This window comes from Clinocottus analis, unplaced genomic scaffold, assembly GCF_023055335.1.
Source record: "Clinocottus analis isolate CAN_PGR_092001 unplaced genomic scaffold, fCliAna1.0.p SCAF_15, whole genome shotgun sequence".
NCBI classification, from domain to species: domain Eukaryota; kingdom Metazoa; phylum Chordata; class Actinopteri; order Perciformes; family Cottidae; genus Clinocottus; species Clinocottus analis.
Genome location: NW_027175876.1, coordinates 18224991 through 18250340, shown reverse-complemented (window position 1 = coordinate 18250340; position 25350 = coordinate 18224991). Strand labels below are relative to the sequence as shown.

Here is a 25350-nt window from a genome sequence, read left to right as displayed (position 1 = left end):
CCTTGTTACTCTACCTTGTTACGCTCCTTTGTTACGCTACCTTGTTACGCTACCTTGTTACGCTACCTTGTTACGCTCCTTTGTTACGCTCCTTTGTTACGCTCCTTTGTTACGCTACCTTGTTACGCTACCTTGTTACGCTACCTTGTTACGCTACCTTGTTACGCTACCTTGTTACTCTACCTTGTTACGCTCCTTTGTTACGCTACCTTGTTACGCTACCTTGTTACGCTACCTTGTTACGCTACCTTGTTACGCTCCTTTGTTACGCTACTTTGTTACGCTACTTTGTTACGCTACCTTGTTACGCTACCTTGTTACGCTACCTTGTTACGCTACCTTGTTACGCTACTTTGTTACGCTACTTTGTTACGCTACTTTGTTACGCTACTTTGTTACGCTACTTTGTTACGCTACCTTGTTACGCTACCTTGTTACGCTACTTTGTTACGCTACTTTGTTACGCTACTTTGTTACGCTACCTTGTTACGCTCCTTTGTTACGCTACCTTGTTACGCTACCTTGTTACGCTACCTTGTTACGCTACCTTGTTACGCTACCTTGTTACGCTACTTTGTTACGCTACCTTGTTACGCTACCTTGTTACGCTCCTTTGTTACGCTCCTTTGTTATGCTACCTTGTTACGCTACCTTGTTACGCTACCTTGTTACGCTACCTTGTTACGCTCCTTTGTTACGCTCCTTTGTTACGCTCCTTTGTTACGCTCCTTTGTTACGCTCCTTTGTTACGCTACCTTGTTACGCTACCTTGTTACGCTACCTTGTTACGCTACCTTGTTACGCTACTTTGTTACGCTACCTTGTTACGCTACATTGTTACGCTACCTTGTTACGCTACCTTGTTACGCTACCTTGTTACGCTACCTTGTTACGCTACCTTGTTACGCTAACTTGTTACGCTAACTTGTTACGCTAACTTGTTACGGTACCTTGCTACGCTACTTTGTTACGCTACTTTGTTACGCTACTTTGTTACGCTACTTTGTTACGCTACTTTGTTACGCTACTTTGTTACGCTACCTTGTTACTCTAACTTGTTACGCTACCTTGTTACGCTAACTTGTTACGCTACCTTGTTACGCTCCTTTGTTACGCTACTTTGTTACGCTACCTTGTTACTCTACCTTGTTACGCTAACTTGTTACGCTAACTTGTTACGCTACCTTGTTACGCTACCTTGTTACGCTACCTTGTTACGCTCCTTTGTTACGCTACTTTGTTACGCTACCTTGTTACGCTACCTTGTTACGCTACCTTGTTACGCTACCTTGTTACGCTACTTTGTTACGCTACCTTGTTACGCTACCTTGTTACGCTCCTTTGTTACGCTACTTTGTTACGCTACCTTGTTACGCTACCTTGTTACGCTACCTTGTTACCCTACTTTGTTACGCTCCTTTGTTACGCTCCTTTGTTACGCTCCTTTGTTACGCTCCTTTGTTACGCTACCTTGTTACGCTACCTTGTTACGCTACTTTGTTACGCTACCTTGTTACGCTACATTGTTACGCTACCTTGTTACGCTACCTTGTTACGCTACCTTGTTACGCTACCTTGTTACGCTACCTTGTTACTCTACCTTGTTACGCTAACTTGTTACGCTAACTTGTTACGCTAACTTGTTACGGTACCTTGTTACGCTACTTTGTTACGCTACTTTGTTACGCTACTTTGTTACGCTACTTTGTTACGCTACTTTGTTACGCTACTTTGTTACGCTACTTTGTTACGCTACCTTGTTACGCTACCTTGTTACGCTACTTTGTTACGCTACCTTGTTACGCTACCTTGTTACCCTACTTTGTTACGCTCCTTTGTTACGCTCCTTTGTTACGCTCCTTTGTTACGCTCCTTTGTTACGCTACCTTGTTACGCTACCTTGTTACGCTACTTTGTTACGCTACCTTGTTACGCTACATTGTTACGCTACCTTGTTACGCTACCTTGTTACGCTACCTTGTTACGCTACCTTGTTACGCTACCTTGTTACTCTACCTTGTTACGCTAACTTGTTACGCTAACTTGTTACGCTAACTTGTTACGGTACCTTGTTACGCTACTTTGTTACGCTACTTTGTTACGCTACTTTGTTACGCTACTTTGTTACGCTACTTTGTTACGCTACTTTGTTACGCTACCTTGTTACTCTAACTTGTTACGCTACTTTGTTACGCTACTTTGTTACGCTACTTTGTTACGCTACTTTGTTACGCTACCTTGTTACTCTAACTTGTTACGCTACTTTGTTACGCTACTTTGTTACGCTACTTTGTTACGCTCCTTTGTTACGCTCCTTTGTTACGCTACCTTGTTACGCTACCTTGTTACGCTACCTTGTTACGCTACTTTGTTACGCTACCTTGTTACGCTACATTGTTACGCTACCTTGTTACGCTACCTTGTTACGCTACCTTGTTACGCTACCTTGTTACGCTACCTTGTTATGCTACCTTGTTACGCTACTTTGTTACGCTCCTTTGTTACGCTCCTTTGTTACGCTACTTTGTTACGCTACCTTGTTACTCTAACTTGTTACGCTACCTTGTTACGCTACTTTGTTACGCTACTTTGTTACGCTACTTTGTTACGCTAGCTTGTTACGCTCCTTTGTTACGCTACTTTGTTACGCTACCTTGTTACGTCCTCATTACTCTTCTGTCCTCTTCAGGGTCTCATCAGGTGCGCATGTGGTTCGACCTTTGCCCCTCAGTGATATATTATATCATCTTAATTAGTAAACCTATGGACTCAAAGTTTCAGGAAGATGTATGCTCTTGTTCAAAACATTTTGCACATTCAAAATATAACCCACAGAAGTCATTATCGTTGAAGAAATCTGTAATATATCTGTAATATTTTGACAATATTACCACAATAGCTTAAGAAGAAGCTTCACGTGGACCTTGGAGATGTGGCCTCTGCAAGTGCACGTCAGGAAGATCTAACGAATGGCTCCAAAGATATTGGAACAGAGTTTGCTCAAATATTAATTCTCTGTCCTCCTGAAATATGCATATGCAAACATTCCCTTGGATCCTTCCTCACCAGCCGAGCTGCTCTCACTACACACCTCGAGTCCAGAGACGGTCAGAGAGAACGATCATAAATATTCCAAAGAAAGCCAACACGTCCTCCTCCTTTTCTTCACAAAGGTCTGAACCGAATGGCCTCACAAACAAGTGGAACAGAAGACGAATCAGTTATGTCTTTCAAAACGTTAAACATGAAATGTATCAGCTCTTTAAAAGGGTGGAGGAGTGGATAAGGAGCTAATTAACTTGGCAGTATACAGTTTAATGGATTATGTCCAATTAGTGACAGGAGTCCATCTCTGTGCAGTCGTTTCTCATTGGAAGACTTGATGACTCAGCGCTGGTGGTACCTGCTGACAGGTAATATGTTGGAGTCAGAGAGGTCCATTACTCATTTTCCCTCATTGTCCTTTTCCCTGTGTCAAGGCTGTTTCATTGCCTCATTCTTTCTATGTTCATTTACACTTAGTCACTTTATTTATAGCTTGGTTTTTTTACCCTGGGTAGTTTGGTTCAGCACGCTGGTTCTTTCCAGCAGCAATGCAATGTCACCTTTTTGTGTGTTCAGCTCTTTGAAACAAGACCAGTTCTTGAAATTCAAGAAACTAAAATTAGCACCAAAGTGTCTTCTTAGTGTATTTGTGAGAAATTGTCCTAATTAGGACATTAATTATTGTCTCATGTACAAAAACACGTTTTGTGAGTTCACAGCGACCATCATCCCATAAAATTCATCACGCACAGAAACCTCGCACACATTATTTGTTGCAAGATTTTGAAACACAAATTCAAACCAATCAGCTAACAACATGGGTGCAATCGCTCATCCCTGACTGGGCTAATGGAGAAACAAGATGGGCAACCAGCTATCGTTTAGCTAACCCAGAGCTAATCTTTGCTACGTCCTTAGTTTGTTAAATCACCTGCCTCGCTCTACCTTCAAGGTTCAGGTTTCTGTGTTCTTTATACTTTGTTCTCGTGAAGCGTTTTGTGTTGGGACACAAAGTCATCAGACGTCATTAAGCACGAGTACGTTTGCATGTACGGTGGCTCTGATGGTCAAACAGTGAAGGAATTGAACCTGTTCAGAAATCTTAATGACCAATGGAACCGAAGATTGACACGTTGTACATATTGGACGAAAGATAAAGATCTTTTACAGACAGATTGTCTCAGCATTTGGCAGCTTCCACCTGCTCCACACATTCACACCTTGGTCGTCAGCATCATTCTATTTCCTCGCGGCGTGGAGCTGCCGGCGTGGAGCTGCCGGCGTGGAGCTGCCGGCGTGGAGCTGCCGGCGTGGAGCTGCCGGCGTGGAGCTGCCGGCGTGGAGCTGCCGGCGTGGAGCTGCGCGTCGCCCCGAAAAGGGAATCAGCGGAGGAGGCATCTCCAGCCGTTTCTGCCGTCTTCAGCAGATTGCACAAATGAAGTGTGGGTTATTGCTGAAGAAGGAGCGTGTTTCCTTCCAACCAGGAGCTGAACTCACGTCCCAGACGGAGGAGGACGAGCCGTCCTGGTTTCTGTCCAACGTGTCTTTTGGCATCAGAAGCAGCGAGCGTCACAGAGGTGCTTTCACTGGCTCTTCTTTTGCTCTCTTCCTTTTATTTTTCGCACGCCCACTACAGTTGTAACTGTACGATCACGGTGTCTGCACTCTCGCTGCCCGGGTCTCTTTGTTTCCGCTCCGTGAGCGGACACACGGGTCGGCTGTCTGACGGACGGGTCGGCTGTCTGACGGACGGGTCGGCTGTCTGACGGACGGGTCGGCTGTCTGACGGACGGGTAGACCCGACTATTGGTCGCAATTGCCGGAGGATCAGTCATCCCAAGTGCATCAGGTCCGTCGCTGTTTCCATGCAGAAAGGCAGATTCGGGACAATAGGCTGGAAGAACTGACCCAAATCTGTCTTTACATAAAGCCCCCTCTGCATGATGGAGATGTGGCTCAGAGAGCAAATAATTAGATTATTCAAATATAATAATCAGTTGGTCACGTTGGGCGCTGGTGAACATCTGAGCTGTGCTTGATTAAAGGCAGAGGGAGCAGAGCAGGAGAGGAGATGGGGAGGAGGCTCCACGATGATATGCCCCCCAATTCATGTGGAAGGAAGGCCGTTTACTTCATCTGGATGCAAGCAGTTCTGCCGTGAATTGGGTCAGCAAAGTACAGCCCAGAGGGAAGTGGACCGGACGCAGGAGCAGAAGATACAGGTGTGCACCTGTCGTGTCATTGAGGGAAACATCTGCCAAAATATAATCCTGCCAGTGTGAAAGATCCAAACACACACACACACACACACACACACACACACACACACACACACACACACACACACACACACACACGAAGAGGAAGAGGGGCCGTGGGGCTTTCCTGGCGCCGTTACGCACACACGTCACACCTGCTCGTGCAGCGGTGATCGGATCCATCAGCAGGTTATTAAACACACAAACAGAGTGATGCTCAGTCTGAGGTACTTACGTGCCATATTGCGAAGAAGATCAGGGACACGCAGAGGACCAGAGACAGCATGTAGCAGAAGGCAGCGAAAGTGAACATAATTGAAAAGGGAAACGGCGGATAATTTCCCCAAAAAGCGCGATCCCGCTGACAAACATCTAAAACAACCAAAAGAGAGGAGGAGGAAAAAAGCAGGAAAGGGAGGGAGGGACAGGGAGAAAGTTCTCAAGGTGCCATGAGACGCCGACGCGTTGCCGGCAACATGACTTCGGCCCCTTTTGCAACGTTGGCAGCAAATTGTTGCAGGAAGAAGAAAAAAAACAGCCTCTCCAGACGGATCGTGCCCGCGCGTCCACGCCAGCAGCGGCGGCGGTGATGAGATCCGGAGTCAGAGCTGGTCTCAGATCAGTGCGCTCGGTGGAGGTGTAATCATAGAAAGACACAACAACAACAACAACAACAACGCGGCGCGCGCTCTTCTCCGAGATGGAGGCTCTTTATGTGAGGAGGTCTGTGCGCCGAGCCGCGCAGGTAATCCATTCAGCAGGAGGAGGAGGAGGAGGAGGAAGAGGAGGAGGAGGCTGCATGTGTGTCTGAGCTGTGGTGAGGATGATGATGGTGATGATGGTGGTGATGATGATGGTGGTGATGGTGATGATGGTGTTATCATGGAGGAGAGCTCCCCCCGCCACCTCGCGCCACTAAAGAGAGAGAGAGGAACAGAGGAGGGCTTCTCCCTATCAGCAGCAGAGCCCCGGGAGCGCGCGAACAGGTGGATTTAAAAGAGCAGCAGCAACGGTGCGCTCGCGTGCGTGTGCACGTGGAGCGGCTGTGCTCGTGGCAGCTGTTCCTGGTCATGTCGTCCCGATGCCAAACCGGTTGCTCCTTTGGCACGGGGCACGTTTCACAGGAAGACGAGACCCTCTCTTCACTTGTGTGATTTAACCCGATCAACACCACGTGGTGTGCGTGGACACAGGGTCACCCCGCACACGTCACGCACGAGAGATCACGAGCCTCAAGGGGAAAGCACACAGAGCACAATGATGTCCAGACGGTGGTCATTGTAGGGAACTCAGTTACAACAACATGCAGTTTAATTGATGCATTCAGAAACACAAGCCAGTGCAGCGTCAGCGAGCAGCGGGTTTAACATGAGGGGCTGGCGCCACCTGCTGGCGCGTTTGTAAATTGCAAGTGCCAGAGAAGACACAGAGGGACTCTGCAGAACAAGGAGTTCATCTTCTCCTTGTGAAAGATCACACACTCAGGTAGAACATGAGCAGGTGCATCCTGACTGGAGGAAATGCATGAACAGTTTTACAGAAACACTTTAGAGACACAAGAACGAAGCATTTAGCTGAACTAAACCTTTGAAGTTAAAGGTACGGTATGAAGCTTTAATACGTCTTTAGAAAGAAACCATTGTATTTGAGTGTAATAACATCTTTCAACTGTAAATTGAAGAAAGTATAAATCAACTTTCAAAACTATAAGTTAGTCAGAAAGTTTTGTATCTGGATGAAAAACAAGCATCACTGGGCCTTTTACATTTTATATATATATATATATATATATATATATATATATATATATATATATATATATATATATATATATATATATATATATATATATATATATATTTATTTATAACTAGTGTATTGCAGCTTTTATTTTGAAGTAAGTTTGGTCCATGTTCAGTAGTAAGGGTCCCTGTGAGGGACAAACCACTCCTTCTTTGGTCCATGTTCAGTAGTAAGGGTCCCTGTGAGGGACAAACCACTCCTTCTTTGGTCCATGTTCAGTAGTAAGGGTCCCTGTGAGGGACAAACCACTCCTTCTTTGGTCCATGTTCAGTAGTAAGGGTCCCTGTGAGGGACAAACCACTCCTTCTTTGGTCCATGTTCAGTAGTAAGGGTCCCTGTGAGGGACAAACCACTCCTTCTTTGGTCCATGTTCAGTAGTAAGGGTCCCTGTGAGGGACAAACCACTCCTTCTTTGGTCCATGTTCAGTAGTAAGGGTCCCTGTGAGGGACAAACCACTCCTTCTTTGGTCCATGTTCAGTAGTAAGGGTCCCTGTGAGGGACAAACCACTCCTTCTTTGGTCCATGTTCAGTAGTAAGGGTCCCTGTGAGGGACAAACCACTCCTTCTTTGGTCCATGTTCAGTAGTAAGGGTCCCTGTGAGGGACAAACCACTCCTTCTTTTCATGTTTTCAGTTCAGTGTTTCTTCCTCAGTGAGGAAGACGTTCTAGAGGTTAATGCAGGACTTTACTGCTTCTGATGTGTATATTTATGTCCGTTGGCGTCATAAAGAGATAACTGACTGGAAGCATTAGAGTGTAAATGCTGCAATAAGGAAGAGCACCAGGGTGATGTCCAGTGATGGTTCAGGGCTCAGTACTGGGATCTCCTTTAATGGACCTAATGACGTGACAAAGCACACAGAACCGGATGCAACGTCTTTTCAAGCGGCCTGGCTTTGGTTGTTGAGTCACACTGGAGGCTCCAGCTGACAGCGTTCACACAACACAGCGACAGAAGTAACCGGGCCGAGGGACCGTCCTCTCTGGACCAGCGGTCCTGGAGGTTCCCCCTGAGTCGGGCAAATGGAGGAACGCTCATTCTACAATAACTTGTGTGTTTGTCCACACGGAGACGGTGAGCAGTGGAGCGAGAGCGCCAGCCGCCTCGGGGACGACTCTCATCATGTGTGTGTGTGTGTGTGTGCGCGTGTGTGTGTGTGTGTGTGTGTGTGTGTGTGTGTGTCTGTGTGTGTGTCTGTGTGTGTGTGTGTGTGTGTGTCATAGCGGGCTTTTCCTTGCTGCTGTTGTGGGGGCAGCCGTGCCAGAAATGAGCGAGCGCTGTGATTCTTTGTATTTTCTTTTTGGTGGGATCGGGGCCAAAGCCGTGATGTGCTCGATTCCCAACAGGCGTGTCTTTTCTTTTTTAGGGCGTTGCGTAGCAACTAATAATCCTATCGGTCCAATCAGGAAGCGTCTTCTGCTCTGTTTGACTAATTATTCATGAGGGAGATCTTCACTGACCGCTGGTCTGCAGCTTCAGTCGGACAGGACGGCCTCGCCTGCAGCTCTGCTGGAAGTCTGCAGTCAGCTGTGAGGCGGCCTCCTGTTTGCATCAGTCTCAGTGACCACAGCTTGTATTTCTCACTGTGGACTCCTCACCAGGTTAAGTCTCTCGGCGGCGAGCGGGAGAACATGTTCGGACGCGTGTTCTCGCCACAAACAAATCCAATGTCCACTCCAGCGCCGTCTTTCTCTGTTCATCTATTCTGTAACTAATCCAAGACGCCACAGGATTAAATCTGCAACGTCCGGTGCTCCTGAAGTAACGACAGCTCACACGTTGGTCACAGCACAGGAAGCACGAGCACGACACCATCCAACACGACACCATCCAACACGACACCATCCAACACGACACCATCCAACACGACACCATCCAACACGACACCATACAACACCACACCATCCAACACCACCACGGTCCAACACGACACCATCCAACACCACCACGGTCCAACACGACACCATCCAACACGACACCATCCAACACGACACCATCCAACACGACACCATCCAACACCACACCATCCAACACGACACCATCCAACACGACACCATCCAACACGACACCATCCAACACGACACCATCCAACACGACACCATCCAACACGACACCATCCAACACGACACCATCCAACACAACACCATCCAACACCACCACGGTCCAACACGACACCATCCAACACGACACCATCCAACACGACACCATTCAACACGACACCATCCAACACGACACCATCCAACACCACCACGGTCCAACACGACACCATCCAACACCACCACGGTCCAACACCACCACCGTCCAACACCACCACCGTCCAACACCACCACGGTCCAACACGACACCATCCAACACCACCACGGTCCAACACCACCACCGTCCAACACCACCACCGTCCAACACCACCACGGTCCAACACGACACCATCCAACACCACCATGGTCCAACACCACCACCGTCCAACACCACCACCGTCCAACACCACCACCGTCCAACACTACATCGCCTCCATCCACACACCTGTTCCCATTACAGCACTCACCTGGAGGCCTTCTGGAAGGTAGTGCGCCACCCTGTGTTCAACTGAGGGAACTGCATGTCCTCGTTCATCCAGTGATTCCCTCAAACAATAAACCCCACTTTGGCCCCAACACTTATGTTATTTTTATTCAAAATGTAGAAATGAAAATGATCGAGATTTATTCAACCGTGATTATCTTTTATTTCATCTACTCAGTAAAAAACACACGGATGCTCCAATTGTGATCTGAGAGCATCTCCTCCTCAGTCTTCTCTCACCGTGTGATGAGGAAAGAGATGAAGGACCAGATGTTGGAGGATTTGGTGGCAGAAACAAAGAAAACAGAAACAAAAGCATCAACGTTTCAGATGAGATTCTCTGGTTGATGCAAACTGTTCATTGGTTTCCATCAATGTCGCCTCCGTCATTCATGAACGAGGAGGAGGGGGAGGAACCAAAAGAGGAAGAGGCAACACACACACACACACACACACACACACACACACACAGTGTAACTGTCACAAGGTGAACTGGAGACATCCGTCCAGCAGATGGTGCAACGCTCCTCTTTTAATGGAATGTGTTGGATTGAAGAAGAGGAGCAGAGGAAGGTGTGATGTCACATCCTGTCAGTGCAAACACCAACACACACACACACATACACACAAACACTCACCAAGTGAAGATAACAATTCAACACATTGTGAGATTCAGCTGTTCACTGCATCGCCTCACCAGGACGTTTCACTTCCTGCTTTCTGATGATGTTCATGTCCCAATGTATTATTATTATTATTATTATTATTATTATTATTATTATTATTATTATTATTATTATTATTATGAGACAATATGTGGTGGGCATGTTTGTGTTTACATGGATAGTAACAATGAAACTTTTAACATGTCTGTGCACATGAAGATGCTGATGGTGCAGTTCTCAGCTTTACTCAAACATTCATTTTATTTCATAAAGCTTCCATCACCTGCGTGTCTTTTCTCAGCTGGACCAACAGGAAACAGCTGATGACAAAGCTGAAATAAAGAAAACAGGCAATGGTGACAATCTTTCTGCTAAACTTCCCTCAGCAAAAGGCCACGTGGCCTCGAACACACGACGTCCCGTGATGCTCAGGAGGCCTCGGCTTCATCGGCCAACACGTCAACACGTACCAGGACACATGAAGCTCACATGAAGTTTGATTTCATCAGACACCTTTTGCAGATTTGCTTGCAGAAAAAAAGTGACTTCTGTCAGTTGTGCTAGATCATACAGTGACATGTTTGAGTCTGTTTGTGATGGAGGATGATCTTTGAGCTTCATCGTGGTTGACAGGAAGTGACAGCGTTGCTTCTTGACTCAAACTGTCTGCTTGTTCCTGAGCTTCAGACTCAGGATGGAGGTCCACATCAACTTCTTCTCTGCCTGGTTTTCCTGCTGCCAGAGTAATGTGCCAGCTCCACCACTAGGGGGAGCCAGAGTAATGTGCCAGCTCCACCACTAGGGGGAGCCAGAGTAATGTGCCAGCTCCACCACTAGGGGGAGCCAGAGTAATGTCCCAGCTCCACCACTAGGGGGAGGCAGAGTAATGTCCCAGCTCCACCACTAGGGGGAGCCAGAGTAATGTGCCAGCTCCACCACTAGGGGGAGCCAGAGTAATGTGCCAGCTCCACCACTAGGGGGAGCCAGAGTAATGTCCCAGCTCCACCACTAGGGGGAGGCAGAGTAATGTCCCAGCTCCACCACTAGGTGAAGACAGAGTAATGCCCTAGCTCCACCACTAGGTGAAGCCAGAGTAATGCCCTAGCTCCACCACTAGGGGGAGCCAGAGTAATGTCCCAGCTCCACCACTAGGTGAAGCCAGAGTAATGTCCCAGCTCCACCACTAGGTGAAGCCAGAGTAATGTCCCAGCTCCACCACTAGGTGAAGCCAGAGTAATGTCCCAGCTCCACCACTAGGTGAAGCCAGAGTAATGTCCCAGCTCCACCACTAGGTGGCAGTCTTTCATTTCCTTTCTCTCGTACTCGTGGACTCGTCGTAACGTTTTGTCGACTCAGCGTGTCGCCTCCTCCACAAGGATGCTGAGCTGTCCTGATGGAGGCTGACGTGTTACTATGAGGACACACATGCAGACATGCAGACATGCGTGTGTGTGTGTGTGTGTGTGTGTATGTGTGTGTGTGTGTGTGTGTGTGTGTGTGTGTGTGTGTGTGTGTGTGTGTGCGCGCGCTGCTCGGCGTCACAACAAAGCTTGTTGCACAAAAGCCCTCACAGGACTCTCTACTGCATGTTACGTGTTAACTGTGTAAACATGACGGCCTCTGGCTCCCCACGCTGCTGCAGAGCAGTGACCTTTGACCCCAAAGCAGCGTGTTCAGTCGTCCCCTGTCAGTTCATTTTGGCCTCTGCTTGTACGCTGGAACCAAACCATCAGAGGCTGGAAGCTCCAGAAGAAACTGAGTTGTGACTCCATCAGCGCCAGCAGAGCGTCGTCCTGTGTGATCGTGTTCAACAGAAGGAAGTGCTCTACTGTCTGCTGCTGCGTACATGATGCTAACTCATGCTAACGCCTGCTGAGGGAATCACACCACCACCTCTGTGTCAAAGCAGAACAAGTAGAAGACGCTGACGAGCGTGCAGACGAGTCCTACAGGAAAATACTACAGAAACACGCTGCCACGCCCCCGTCATGTGACCCGCTGGTCGCTCCAGAGCATCCCACCGAGTGCACCAGCGTGTGCACCACCATCACCGTGTGCACCAGCGTGTGCACCACCATGTGCACCACCACCACCATGTGCACCACCACCACCGTGTGCATCACCATCACCATGTGCACCAGCGTGTGCACCACCATGTGCACCACCACCACCATGTGCATCACCATGTGCACCACCATGTGCACCACCCGCAGCGCTGCTTGTTTGTCCACAACCAGAGGAGTCCATCAGGGCCCTGGCAGAGGGGAGCAGGGCTCTGCCGGAGCATCGCCTGGGCGAGCGAGCTTTGCTGCAAAGTCACAGCCCCTCTCTCTCCCTCTCTCTCTCTCTCTCTCTCTCTCCAGCAGAGCCAATCAGAGAGAGGCACAGAGACAACGCGACACGACGTGTTGCATCCATCCAAATATACATGTGAGCTCGGCCGTGTCGCTCATCAAGCGTTGCTTCCAGTTCTTCTCTCCGGCAGGGGGACGGCCGCCGGGTTAAAGCGGGACAGCGCCGGGCCGCTCTGTGCAGAGCAAAGCATGCTGGGTCAGCACTTTCTCAAAGAGAGGAGAGGGAGGGGGAGGGGCTCTCCGGCCGGCTGTGGGGGGCTGAAGGGAGCTCGTGCCAGCTCTCATATGGGGATTCACTTAATCTTTTCTATACGTATTAAAGTGTCTAAAATGTTTATGCATTTTTCCTATGTGTGTGCTTATTGTATCCTCTTCCATCCTTCCTTTCCATCCACATTGCTCATCATTACATCACTACGAGTATCTCCTGCCATGAAGTCTAGAATCAGGTCTTTTTATTTATTTATTTTTGAGGTCATGCAGAAGTGAGTCTTTGTTTCTCTTCCCTCTCCGCTCGTTGGTATTTACTCATCAGTCGTGAGGCGCGGGGCCACCATTGTTCCTCAAACCTTCTGTCACAAGAGACTTTACAGATGAATAGATCTTAACTTTGTTTGAGACGTCGCCGAGCGCCATGGACATACTAGATATCTCCTGTTAGCAAGAATGAAATATAAACATGTTTATATATAAACATAGCCGATCTGCTTCCATCTCCCCGTACGGTCACAGCAACACTGAACCAATCAGAGCAGTTTGGGGGAGGGGCTTAAAGAGTCAGCTGTTAAAAACTGAGTGTTTCTGGCAGAGAATGAATTCAGGTGAATTCAGTCGGACGAGAAAGACAATGTGACCCTGAACCCATGAGCAGCAACGCGGCCTCAACCCTCTCAGGAGCTCACCTTCGTTCAGACGAGCAGCTGATCAATACCAACATTAAAGCAGCAATAATGGGCTTGGCAAATTGCCCCTTTAAAAGGCTCGCTGGGGAATTGGGTTCATTTCTCTAAGAGCTCCCTCGGCGCCTGCTGTGCGTCTTCAGTCTTGTCAAAAGAGAAGAGAGAAGATAGTTTATATTTTCTTTCCCCTGTCTTTCCTCTTCTCTCTCTCTCTGCTGTGGACTCGACCCTCGCAGCCCAGAGCCTGTCTTTTGCTTTTGTGGATTATTTTGTTGGGCCGGTGTCGTCTCTTTGACTTTCACCTCCTCGCTTCCTTTGTGAAGAGGCATCGGCCGTTTGTTCATCTTCTGAGACGGAAACACTGAGCGGAGAGGGCGAAAGGACAGCGGCCACGCCGCCGCGTCCTGCTAATGGAGGCCGGCTAGCCGCGCCGCACCGCGGCGCCCACAACACACGCGTGTGCAGGACGTGTGTGAGGATTACAGTCAGAGTTCATCCTCCATGAGGAAGACTTCAAAGAGACTTTCTAGACTCATTACTCACAAACGCCGTCCTCTCTTCTCCACCACTGAGCTGTGACACCATATATACATATATACATATATACATATATATATATACACATACATACAAACATATATATATATATATGTATATATGTATATATATATATATATATATATATATATATATATATATATATATATATATATATATATATATATATATATATATTCATATATAACGTATGTATGACATCAGGACGTGTCGCTCAGCGAGCAGCTGCTCCTCACTCATCTCTTCACATCACTTCTGGAAACATCTTTACAGAACGTTTCTTTTGTAATGCCGGCGCTTTATTGTGAAAAGTGATTTCCTGTCTGGGTGTGCGTCCTGTGACTCGTCCCTCAGCTCTTCGTTGGGCCTCACCGTTGAGCTTCTCTGCTTTTATGGCCTTCGTTTTGTGAGCCAACAGACTCTGTGAAGTCTTCTCCAGACAGATGATTCTGGGACACAGTGAGCTGCTGACGCTGACTGTCACTCACCAGCTGTGTTGGGAGAAGAGTGCTTCACATGAAACTATGGAAAGCATCAAAACATAATGCAGAAGAAAACAAGATCTAAAAACAATTAAGAGCATTCATCAAAACATTACAAGAAATTAAAAAGCAAAAAATCGAATACACGTTGAAGGAGTAAAATACAGTAGTGAGATGCAGAAGTTGACTAATGTCCTCGTATTAACATTAATATCTGTGTAGTTAAAGTACTCATTAATGTGTTCATACAAAGTGAGTGAAGTCATCGTTTGTGAAAGGTGAATAATCCATAAACAATCAGCACTGCAGTGGTCTTTGAGTCGTAGCCGCTGGCATCTGACGTCATCAGCAAAGGTTTTCCTGCGTGAGGACGGTGAAGCTTTTCAGAAACACGTTGAGATTGAAACCTGTTCATTTCCTGAATAAAGCAACAGGAAGCTGAGTCAACGAGACCACGGTGCAGACGCTGTCCTGTGACAGCAGCGTGGAGGGAGGCCGGCCGCGAGCTGGAAGTTATTAGACTAAGAGATTCCCTGGGACAAACCCCTCCTGCTCCATTACGAACATCTGCTGACATGTATGCTAAATAAATCCTTGCTCGATCTTTCTCGGACAGATATGGCGCTATTACGGCGTGTTATGTCTGACAGCGGAGCGATGATTCGGGGCGATCGCCGCCCCTCTTGTCACATCACACCTCGGCGGCGCTCGCTCACAGAGGAGCCTCCGTCTGCGGCGTTCATAAAACGTGTCAATGGAACGATGAATAAAATATTAAGCGAGCTGTTTGGCAACGGGCCGTTCCTCTTTTACCGGCAGCCGAGCGCGACGCCGCCGAGCCGCGAGCACGCCGCCGAGCCGCGAGCACGCCGCCGAGCCGCAGGACGTGACCCTCTCTGCTCACGCATGGGTTTATGGCTTCATGGGTTTATGGCTTCATGGGTCCCTGGGTTCATGTGTTCATGGCTTCATGGGTTCATGAGTTCGTGGGTTGATGGGTCCATGGGTCCATGGCTTCATTGGTCCATGGGTTCATGGGTTCATGGGTTCATGCGTCCATGAGTTCATGGGTTCATGGGTTCATGGGTTCATGGGTTCATGCGTCCATGGGTTCATGGGTTCATGGGTTCATGCGTCCATGGGTTCATGGGTCCATGGGTCCATGGCTTCATGGGTCGATGGGTTCATGGGTTCATGGGTTCATGCGTCCATGAGTTCATGGCTTCATGGGTCCATGGGTTCATGGGTTCATGCGTCCATGGGTTCATGGGTCCATGGCTTCATTGGTCCATGGGTTCATGGGTTCATGGCTTCATGGGTTCATGGGTTCATGGACGGAAATCACCTGTTTTGTCACTTTGAGTCATTCACCTGAAATCAGCTGTTTTCCTCTGTATAATATCTGAGTTCTGCTTCTATCAACATATTTCTGCCCACCAGAGCCGGCGGGCGCTGCTAACGGGCTCAAACTGTCAGGTGATAAAACGGACTGAGGGTGAATATGAGGAATATTAAGAGAGTGTGAGAAAGTGTTGAAGCACGTAAAGACACCAACCTGAGCATGAGCACGATGACGGCTTCCAGCAAACTGCTGTCGACAGGATGCAACACTCTAGCTAATAAAACAATATGCACAGTTGCATCATGGGGGCAAATAAAGCAAAATGACAACTTTCTTCATGTTCCGGTTGTGCTCACCTTCAGTCAGTGTGGCGTCACAAACACAGCTGTCAACAACACACTCGTATGTCGTCTGAACACACTGCAGTCTGGTGGCGAGTCACCATCAACGCTTCCTCGTGTCACAACATGATCAGATTACTCTCTGATCATGTTGTGTGTTATCCTACAGCGTAGAGCAACAACGTGTGCTCGATCCTTACAGTCTTTCAAAATGAACTTCTCAGTCTTCACAGGACACAACTTGGTCAGATTTCGGCAACACAACCCTCGGTCCGGTTTAGAACAGATGGTCTGCGTGCTCTGTGAGAAAAGCCTCACAGCCTCTCCTGCAGCGAGGCCTCCACACACACTAACTGTTCTCATTGTGGAGGACAGACTCAGAGGGCGGCGGGTCTTCTCCTGGTAATGTGAAGCGTTCAGCTGGAGCTCAGAGACCACCAGCTCAGCAGGGGAGCAACGAGAGCAGCCGATGAAATGAGTGAAGAGTTGTTAAAACAACGTCTGGAAGGGGAGTCATCCATCTTGTCTTTGCTTGAAGAGCCAGTGGAGCGCTGCAGTGGAGAGGAGTGTTTGATAGAAGCTGTGAGATGTTCGTAGCTGACGTCCCATCAAACTGATCTGAGTCCTGCTCACATTTTCCCTCCAGAAGATATTCCTCTCGATTGGGTTTGCTCTGAAACTGTAACTAGAAGCGACTGGGACAGTAATATAGTAACACACACATCTATTGGCTATTTACTCAAACTACATTGTTCTGCTTCTGTGTTGAAAGTGGCTGATTAAATGAAAGCGTGAGCTGCAGCAGCGCCTCCACTCTTCAGGGAACGCTACAACCTTCAAGACCACGGCTGTGCAACCCTTTCTGATTTCCCCAGAAGGCTTCTGTGTTTCATTGCTCGCTCCCGGTTTCCTGGCGGGTCCTTGTCCTCCAGACCTTTTTCTGACTGTTTCCACTGGACCGGTGCAGCGAACGTCGGGAGTGATCGTGTTGTAGAGCGCAGAGGTGAAGAAGCAGGGCCAAAACGAGATGAACGGGTGAATAAAAACTGATGAATATTAGGTAATGGTAGAGATTCATGGATGTTCATACCAGAAGGCAAATTCCTATGAAGTATTTCCTGAGAAATATAAAGTCAGATACGCTGCAGTGTTGTTGTTTATTTCCTTTAATGAAGTGACTGTAAACTATCCGTTCAGACTATAAACTCATGTTCACAATGTTTCCTGAGCTGATCAAGCCAGAAGCAGAGTCATGTTCTTGTTGACATAATCTGACCTGTTTCTGCAGTTGGAGCCGTTGCCCCCTAGTGGCCGGGAGAAAGAATGCACGCTGAAGTTACTTCCACACCGGTTCCCCTCTCAGAACGCTGCTGAGTTTTACACAAGTTAAGAGATTTGAACTTGTTCTTTTCTACGATGTTAAACAAATGAATGAATGCATTTGATGCTTTTACATGTGTTAAAAAAGGCAGTCGCTAAATTAGACTTAATGCTAAAGTGTTACGTATTCCAAATGTGCAATATGCATTATGCATTCATCTTTCAAAAATCATAAAGTGCTGTTCAAGGACTCTTTACCGTGGATAACAAATATTGTTTTTTGTCGTCCTTCAACCCACATGAGCTGCGTTAGTAGATAAAGAAGGCCAAACTGTCTCATGTCAGTGTCCTTCAGCAGGACGACTGGCAGGACAGACTGTGATGTGGCTCTGATGAAGTGCCAAAAGGAAGCTGAAGTCTCTTCTCTGCAGCCTGTTCAGTTAGAACATCTCTCCTCCTTCCGCTGCTCTTTTTTTATACCTCGTATCCACAGAAGGAATCTCAGCCTCCCGCTTCTCTTTCATCTCTGGGTACCAGTGTGGGCGGACGCTTGGCGATACCGCATATTCCTCTGCAGCCGTTGGTGGAGTTAATATATTCTCTCTGTCCCTCCTCCCTAAATTCACCTAAACCGGCTCTCGGTTTTAATGAGCCTCGCCATCTGTGAAGCGCGTCTGCGTGGGAGCCTCGGGGGAAGCCGTGTGCTGCCACAGGAAACCGCAGCTTGACCCCAACGCAGGAGAGGTCACAGACAAAATGGTGGCCGATGCCAGGCTCCAGAACCATAACACTGCCTCGCAGTGAAGATTTAACGCTCGCGTCTTACGTCCATCAACTCGTCCACAAGCAACGCGCCAGGCAGAGGTGTGGTTGTGGATAAGAACACAAAACCACAGGCTCACGACGCGGTAAGCCGGTGTGTAACTCAGCAGACAAAAGTGCTGCAAGACGATATCACGATCAGCCTTTAATTCCTCTCTGGGGCCATTCATATTTGATGTATTTTTCTATAAATAGGTTTTAGCCTCACAGCTCAGAACTACTTTCCGTCCCACATCACCTTGATTGACACCATTTATTCATCTTCTGTTACAAAGAGGATTTCCCTCAAAGCAGGTTTCATTTCCTTTGTATAGGCCTGAACCTCAGCAACACACCGTGCTGTAGTCAGAGTGCAGGTGCTACTGATACCATGGATGAGGGCTCTGTTGCACTCAAGCCCCAGTGAGCCGTGACGCTGGTTATTGGAAGCAGCAATACAGGAAGCCTGGAAACTGAAGCGGCATCGTTCATGTCACAGCAAACCCTCTGGATGTCCTGCAGCGGCGCGTCACACTGTCCTAGGAGCAGTACGGTGGGGCATCAGGGTCATAGTGGTTCACAACACTTCTGGAACCGAGCGTCAATCATCCCAGAGAAAACTTTAACTTTATCAGGTTTTAGTAGTAAATTTACGAGCATCAACTCGTGAATTCTCGACAGCGTAAACATTAGAGCGCTAAATCGATGCCTCCTGCTTTTGTTGTTGTTGTTGTTGTTGTTGTATCAGCTTTGACTGCACGTCACCTCGCGGCTGTAATTCCAGCCGAAGTAATCAACTTAACGTGTACTTATTTACACAAAAGCGATCAGCAACAAGCCATAAAGGGACCAACCAGATAATGTATGCTGCCTCAGATACATTACACTGGACCCTGGGGAAATATAAGAGGAAACACTGTAGTTACACTGTGTGTATGTGTGTGTGTGTGTGTGTGTGTGTGTGTGTGTGTGTGTGTGTGTGTGTGTGTGTGTGTGTGTGTCTGTCTGTATACATTTGCATGTGTGTGTTTGTGCTGTGGGGGTGGTTCCTCTGGTGGATGACTAATGACTGAGTGTATGTGTGTGCGTGTGTGTGTGTGTGTGCGTCTGTGTGTGTGTGCATGTGTGTGTGTGTGTGTGCGTCTGTGTGTGTGTGTGTGTGCGCGTGTGTGTGTGTGTGTGTGCGTCTGTGTGTGTGTGCATGTGTGTGTGGGTGTGATGTGGGTGGATTGCTGGTATGTGTGCCTCTGGAGGCGGAGAGAGGTTCCTGTACTTGCTCAGACTCGTGTACCAGCCGACGTGCTCGTGTGTGTTCACGCTCACTTCAAGGAGTTTAAATTGCAGTTGAAGCTTGACTTCAGCTGCAGGAGAGCAGGACCAGTGGCACGTTTATCTGTCAACATGTGACCTTGAGTCCTCCACCTAAACCCCTTCAGCTGGACCGCATGGCCCCCGTTCATCCCTCCGCGTGGGGCACGATGCATTAACATCTGTCAACGTCAAATATGTAATTTCCGCAGCAGTCAAAGTAAATTGCCCGGCCTCCCGGGAGCACTTTTTTAATAATTTACAAATCACAGCGCAGCGGGAAAATAAATAAATAGGTACACGCATGCCCCGCCCGGCGTGTGTTGGCGCTTGATATTTCTCACCACGGCTCCTTCACAAAGATCAATTTCTGTGACAAATGTTGTCACGTCAACGCCGTTGTAGTGTTTGTACATCAGGTTGGAAAACGTAGCTGCAGTCAATATGTGATAATAAACACATGCAGATTTCTTCATGTTATTTCATGTGGCACAGTACATTAATGGGTTTTACATTTCTGTGTGTGTGTGTGTGTGTGTGTGTGTGTGTCCGTTCATTCTCAGAGCTAACTGACCACACACAAACGGGTTAAAGGTCGGTGATCATTTGAGCGCCTTCTGTTTTTTTGCCCGTGGTTGCGACCTGGTCTCGTGAAATACAGACCTCACCTGAACGCCACATGGGAGGAGGCCGCTTTTGGAAATGTCTGGGTTATGCAATGAGGTGGACAGAACATGCACCGAGGTAGGAAGTGAGCTTAGATGTTGTGACCTCACCTTTTGGTTTGTGGACAACGTGGTGAGTTTTCATCTTGGAAATTGGCCGACACCATGTTGTTTTTTGCAACCAGTGAGTTTAAGTGTCCATATTAGTAGAGACCACCTGCCAATCACAAGCTAGCCCATGCTAAAGGTTTATTTTCCTCTAAACGAGACCAGTTGCCTGTACCGATCACAATGAACTGAGTTAGCACTGGAAACCAGTACGGTATCATTACCTAAGAAATGTTAGCAACAAGCTAGCATGTTGACTGTTGGAACAGTTGAGCCAAGTTCATCCTGAACCCCTACACGTCGTTTTCCAAAGTAAGAGTACATCAAAAGGTAAAAGTAGAACGGTCTCCACTTGTTGCATAACCTGGAGCGCTGTCACGTCTGAGCTAGCTGTGTTCCAGCTGCTGGAACTCAATGTCACCATTAGCATGTGTTCAATGATTCAACTCTCTATGTATGCTACAACACACACCTTCACACACTGTCGTCTACGTTATGGTCAACCAGCTTGACCTGTGCAGCAGTAGGTCAATGTAAAGCAGAGAGATCCACTTCTCCTGGAGACACTGGAGGTCGTCCTTAAACCTCTGAGTCCTGCACAGTGCAGCTGTCTCGGCTGCGTTTCTGAGCTGTCGGTTGAGATATTTGGCAGCCGGTTGGTCACAAACACAAACATGCTGCTTGAGGATCACAGATTGAAAAATCTGAGACGCGTGGTCTCGACCGTGGTATCGTTTCACACCTTTACACATGCTTTAAATGATGCTTTTCAGAGTGCAACGGGAAAATGTCAAAGTCTTTGACAGTCGTCATGAGTTTTCAGCAAATGGTTTCCTCGTCGAGTTATTTAAAAACCTCTCAGTATGTTCCCGTCTCTTTCAGTCAAGTCCAAAGTTTCTATGGAACTGAACAAGCTTCTAGATGATCACAGTAATCTGCTGAGGTTTTATTCTTCAGCCACTTAACTCTCCACACCTTCACGTACCCCGCTCTTCATCTATATGGATATGAATATAGGTAATGAGGATATGGATATGAATATAGGTAATGAGGATATGGATATGAATATAGGTAATGAGGATATGGATATGAATATAGGTAATGAGGATATGGATATGAATATAGGTAATGAGGATATGGATATGAATATAGGTAATGAGGATATGGGTCAAGATACTGAATGGCTGATGATTTACTGTTTGTTCACTTATAGATGTTTAGAAAAAAAAGATGGAATGATTGGATCACTGCATCCTCAGCAGCTATTCAAATCACAAGGCTTCTCATGCACATCCTCCATGTGGTGCCCTGAGAGATGGCTCGTTAGCCTCTCCTGTGTCATGGAGAGGCGTAAAATGACCTGTTCTTGTTTATTTGTCACGTTATTCTAAGTTTTGTTCCCCATCCTCAAACTGTACATATTATTGGGGCAATAAAATCCTTGTTTTTTCACACCTTACCCTGTCTTCCCCGCTGTGCTTACCGTGGTTCTTCTCCTTGGTTGAACTGCGGTCAGACAATAATCCTCCAGGAGTTATGCCGCTATGAGCGACCTCTGATGTAACACATTGTCATTTGATCTATTGCTAATGTTAAACACATCCATCGTGCAGCTTTAACAAGGAAAACACAAAGAGAGAGCACATTTCCTCTTGTTCCTGAAGTAAGAAAATAATGTGAATGTTCATATTTATTCATCAGATATCAGTTGAAGAAGATCCACAGTCATGATGCTGAGTGACTGCTATCATCAATGCAGCGTACTGTTTGGTGCACAGAGCCTCTCCTGGATCCAGCCGGGGCTGCTGGGTAATGACGGACTGTTGTCTGCTGCCTCATGGGATGAACCTCTCACCCACCTCCATTAGCTGAAGAAGCTCTCTGCTTCGTGTCGGCTCACTTCCTCACGGCTCGGATGTGTTTTATGTTTCTACTTAATCGATGAGTGGAGTTTTATCTGACGTCTCCGTTTGTTATCAAACGCGAGCGCGGCCTCTCAGGGAGATTACACCTCGTGATGCTCTGGAGGTTTCTTGTCAGCAGGAACACAACGATGGAACAGAAGCACTTCCTGTTTGACAGACGGGCAAAGTATCAGGATGCAAAACGATGCAAAGTATCAGGATGCAAAACGATGCAAAGTATCAGGATTCAAAACGATGCAAAGTATCAGGATTCATAATGATACAAAGTATCAGGATTCATAATGATACAAAGTATCAGGATGTAAAATGATACAAAGTATCAGGATTCATTTTTCTGTGACTGTTAATTAATAGATCCTCTTTTCATAACGATGTTTTCAGGAATGATGTTGTTTCTCACGCCTGCACGTGTGTGTGTGTGTGTGTGTGTGTGTGTGTGTGCTTGTTCTGCGCACGCGCATGTGTGTGCGTCTGTGCGTGTGTGTGTGTGTGTGTGCATGTGTAGGTGTGTGTGTGTGTGCATGTGTAGGTGTGTGTGTGTGTGCATGTGTAGGTGTGTGTGTGTGTGTGTGTGTGTGTGTGTGTGTGTACGTGTGTGTGTGTGTACGTGTGTGTGTGTGTGTGTGTGTGTGTGTGTGTGTGTGTGTGTGTGTGTGTGTGTGTGTGTGTACGTGTGTGTGTGTGTGTGTGTCTCAGACGTCTCTCATGGAGCCGCCAACATACTGATCAGCACTAACGTGATCAGCTGTTGCGTGTGGATCTTTAACACGTCACCTTTGCACTTTAAAGCCATTGAGGTCTGCGTTTAATGTTTGATCTATTTATTAAATGTCTCATTTTAAATTAGGACGTCTGTTCATACATGTTTTTATACATGTTATACATGTTTTTATACATGTTTTCATACATGTTTTCATACATGTTTTTATACATGTTTTTATACATGTTTTTATACATGTCATACATGTTTTTATACATGTTTTTATACATGTTTTTATACATGTTTTTATACATGTTTTTATACGTGTTTTTATACGTGTTTTTATACGTGTTTTTATACATGTTTTTATACATGTTTTTATACATGTTTTTATACATGTTTTTATACATGTTTTTATACATGTCATACATGTTTTTATACATGTCATACATGTTTTTATACATGTCATACATGTTTTTATACATGTTTTATACATGTTTTTATACATGTCATACATGTTTTTATACATGTTTTATACATGTTTTTATACATGTCATACATGTTTTTATCTGTTACTGCTGTCCTTTTGTTGCCAACTTAATTTCATTGTATGTTTTTTACAATGCCAATACATCTATCTTCCTCTTTATGTCCACTGCCGTGGTTTATATACAGTCCTTGTCTTCATTGTGTGAGTGTGATGAGGGAGCGCATGAGAGGGCCACGAGGAGGGAAGGTGATGTCAGTCGATGTGATGCATGGATGTATTTATCGGCTCCTCTCTTCCCTCCTCAACCTTTTCTTCCACATCCATGCTTTATGTACCCGATCAATTATTCAACATTTAGTTTTCACAAGCCGAGCCTCCCACTCTGCCAGCTGCAGCCCTGTTGTCTCCTCAGATCATCAGGACTGGAGCTGCTCGTCCTGAGGCCGCGAGGTCGCACGCCGCCCGCGAGGCGGATTCATCGATTGGAACGACTCGTGTCCTGATGCGTCAAGGAAACAACGCTGAGTATGAATCAGGGAACTTCCTCTCAAAGCAGGACAGGGTTTGAATAAAGAAAGCGCTTCAACGCCACGTGACAGCTCCCACCCTGCACACACTGATGAGACGAGCTCCTGCCCGTCAGGACGAACTCACGCTCACACACACATTTGGAGTCCGTCATGTTTCTACCGAACGGTTTTGAACAACCAGCTCGGGAAGCATCAGGATACCCACCGAGGCAGAGGAAGAAGAGTTAGCTGCTGCCATAGGAAGAACAATACCAAATGCTTTTGGCTGATATCCAGCCACGTGCTTCATCTCCTTCACAAAACGTTTGTCTTTACGCAGCGATGGGCCTTCAGAACAATGCCTGTTTGTTTCCTCCTTGACCTGTCGGCTGACAAATGGGCTGTGGTCCATCGGGACATCGTTTGGACTTTTGGTTTCAGTCAGTGTTTAATTTAGCAGCGGGCCGACAGGGGAGCAACTCCTGCCACAAGCTGCCTCTTCTGTGGCCACATGTGAGTCCAGGAACAGGTTGGTACACTTAACGGAGCGCTTGGAGCTCTCAGGTGGACAAAAGGCTAACGTGAGACGGCAGAGGTTAACAGCTCCAATGCAGACGATCCAGACCGCTGGAAGAAAACAATGCCAACCAGCATCAGCTCATCTCACGCTCCTGTTCTGCATCCGTCTGCAGCTCGGCACCGTTCACACCAGAGGAAGCAAAAATAGCTGCAGGGAGAAGACGGAGGGAACAACGCCGTGAAAACAGAATACAAGAGCCGTCCCTCAAGTCCCTGAACTAGAAGAGAGAGGACATGATGATGATCACAGGCACAGCTCTCTGCGGTGACGGCTGTTCACAAAGAGAGCAACGAGAGAGCCGAGCTCAGCTCTCTGTCAGGTGCGTCTGCAACAACCTGCTGTGTTGTGGGATTGAACAATGTAGGCCGGCATTGGGCTCAATACGCTCTTTGCTAAATGCTCTAAATGTGCTAAATGGCTGCTGCACATATCATGCAGCATGCCGGGTTCGCCGTGGACAGACGGACGAACGCACACACGGCAGGTTGCATCATCTCCAGGCGGAGAAAACAACAACACTCACTTCAATCAAGACTTCATACACAAACTGTGGCTGACGTCACGATGCCAGAGCTTCAGCTGTCAGCATGGAGAGCAGAAAACATCTGAACTGAACCGAGCCGTGATATGAATGTA

At 47.2% G+C, this 25350-nt stretch overlaps 1 protein-coding gene across 2 annotated transcripts in view; it reads right to left on the bottom strand.

Annotated features, from left to right (window-relative positions):
* cnih3 (cornichon family AMPA receptor auxiliary protein 3) overlaps positions 1-6223 on the bottom strand; it is a 76348-nt gene extending 70125 nt beyond the window's left edge. For both annotated transcript variants that reach the window (XM_068577729.1, XM_068577728.1), the window contains exon 1: positions 5539-6223. In XM_068577729.1, the coding sequence (XP_068433830.1) occupies positions 5539-5616 (78 nt within the window). In that variant the 5' untranslated portion in view covers positions 5617-6223. The remainder of the gene's footprint in view (positions 1-5538) is intronic.
* Between the last annotated feature and the right edge of the window lie 19127 nt (positions 6224-25350).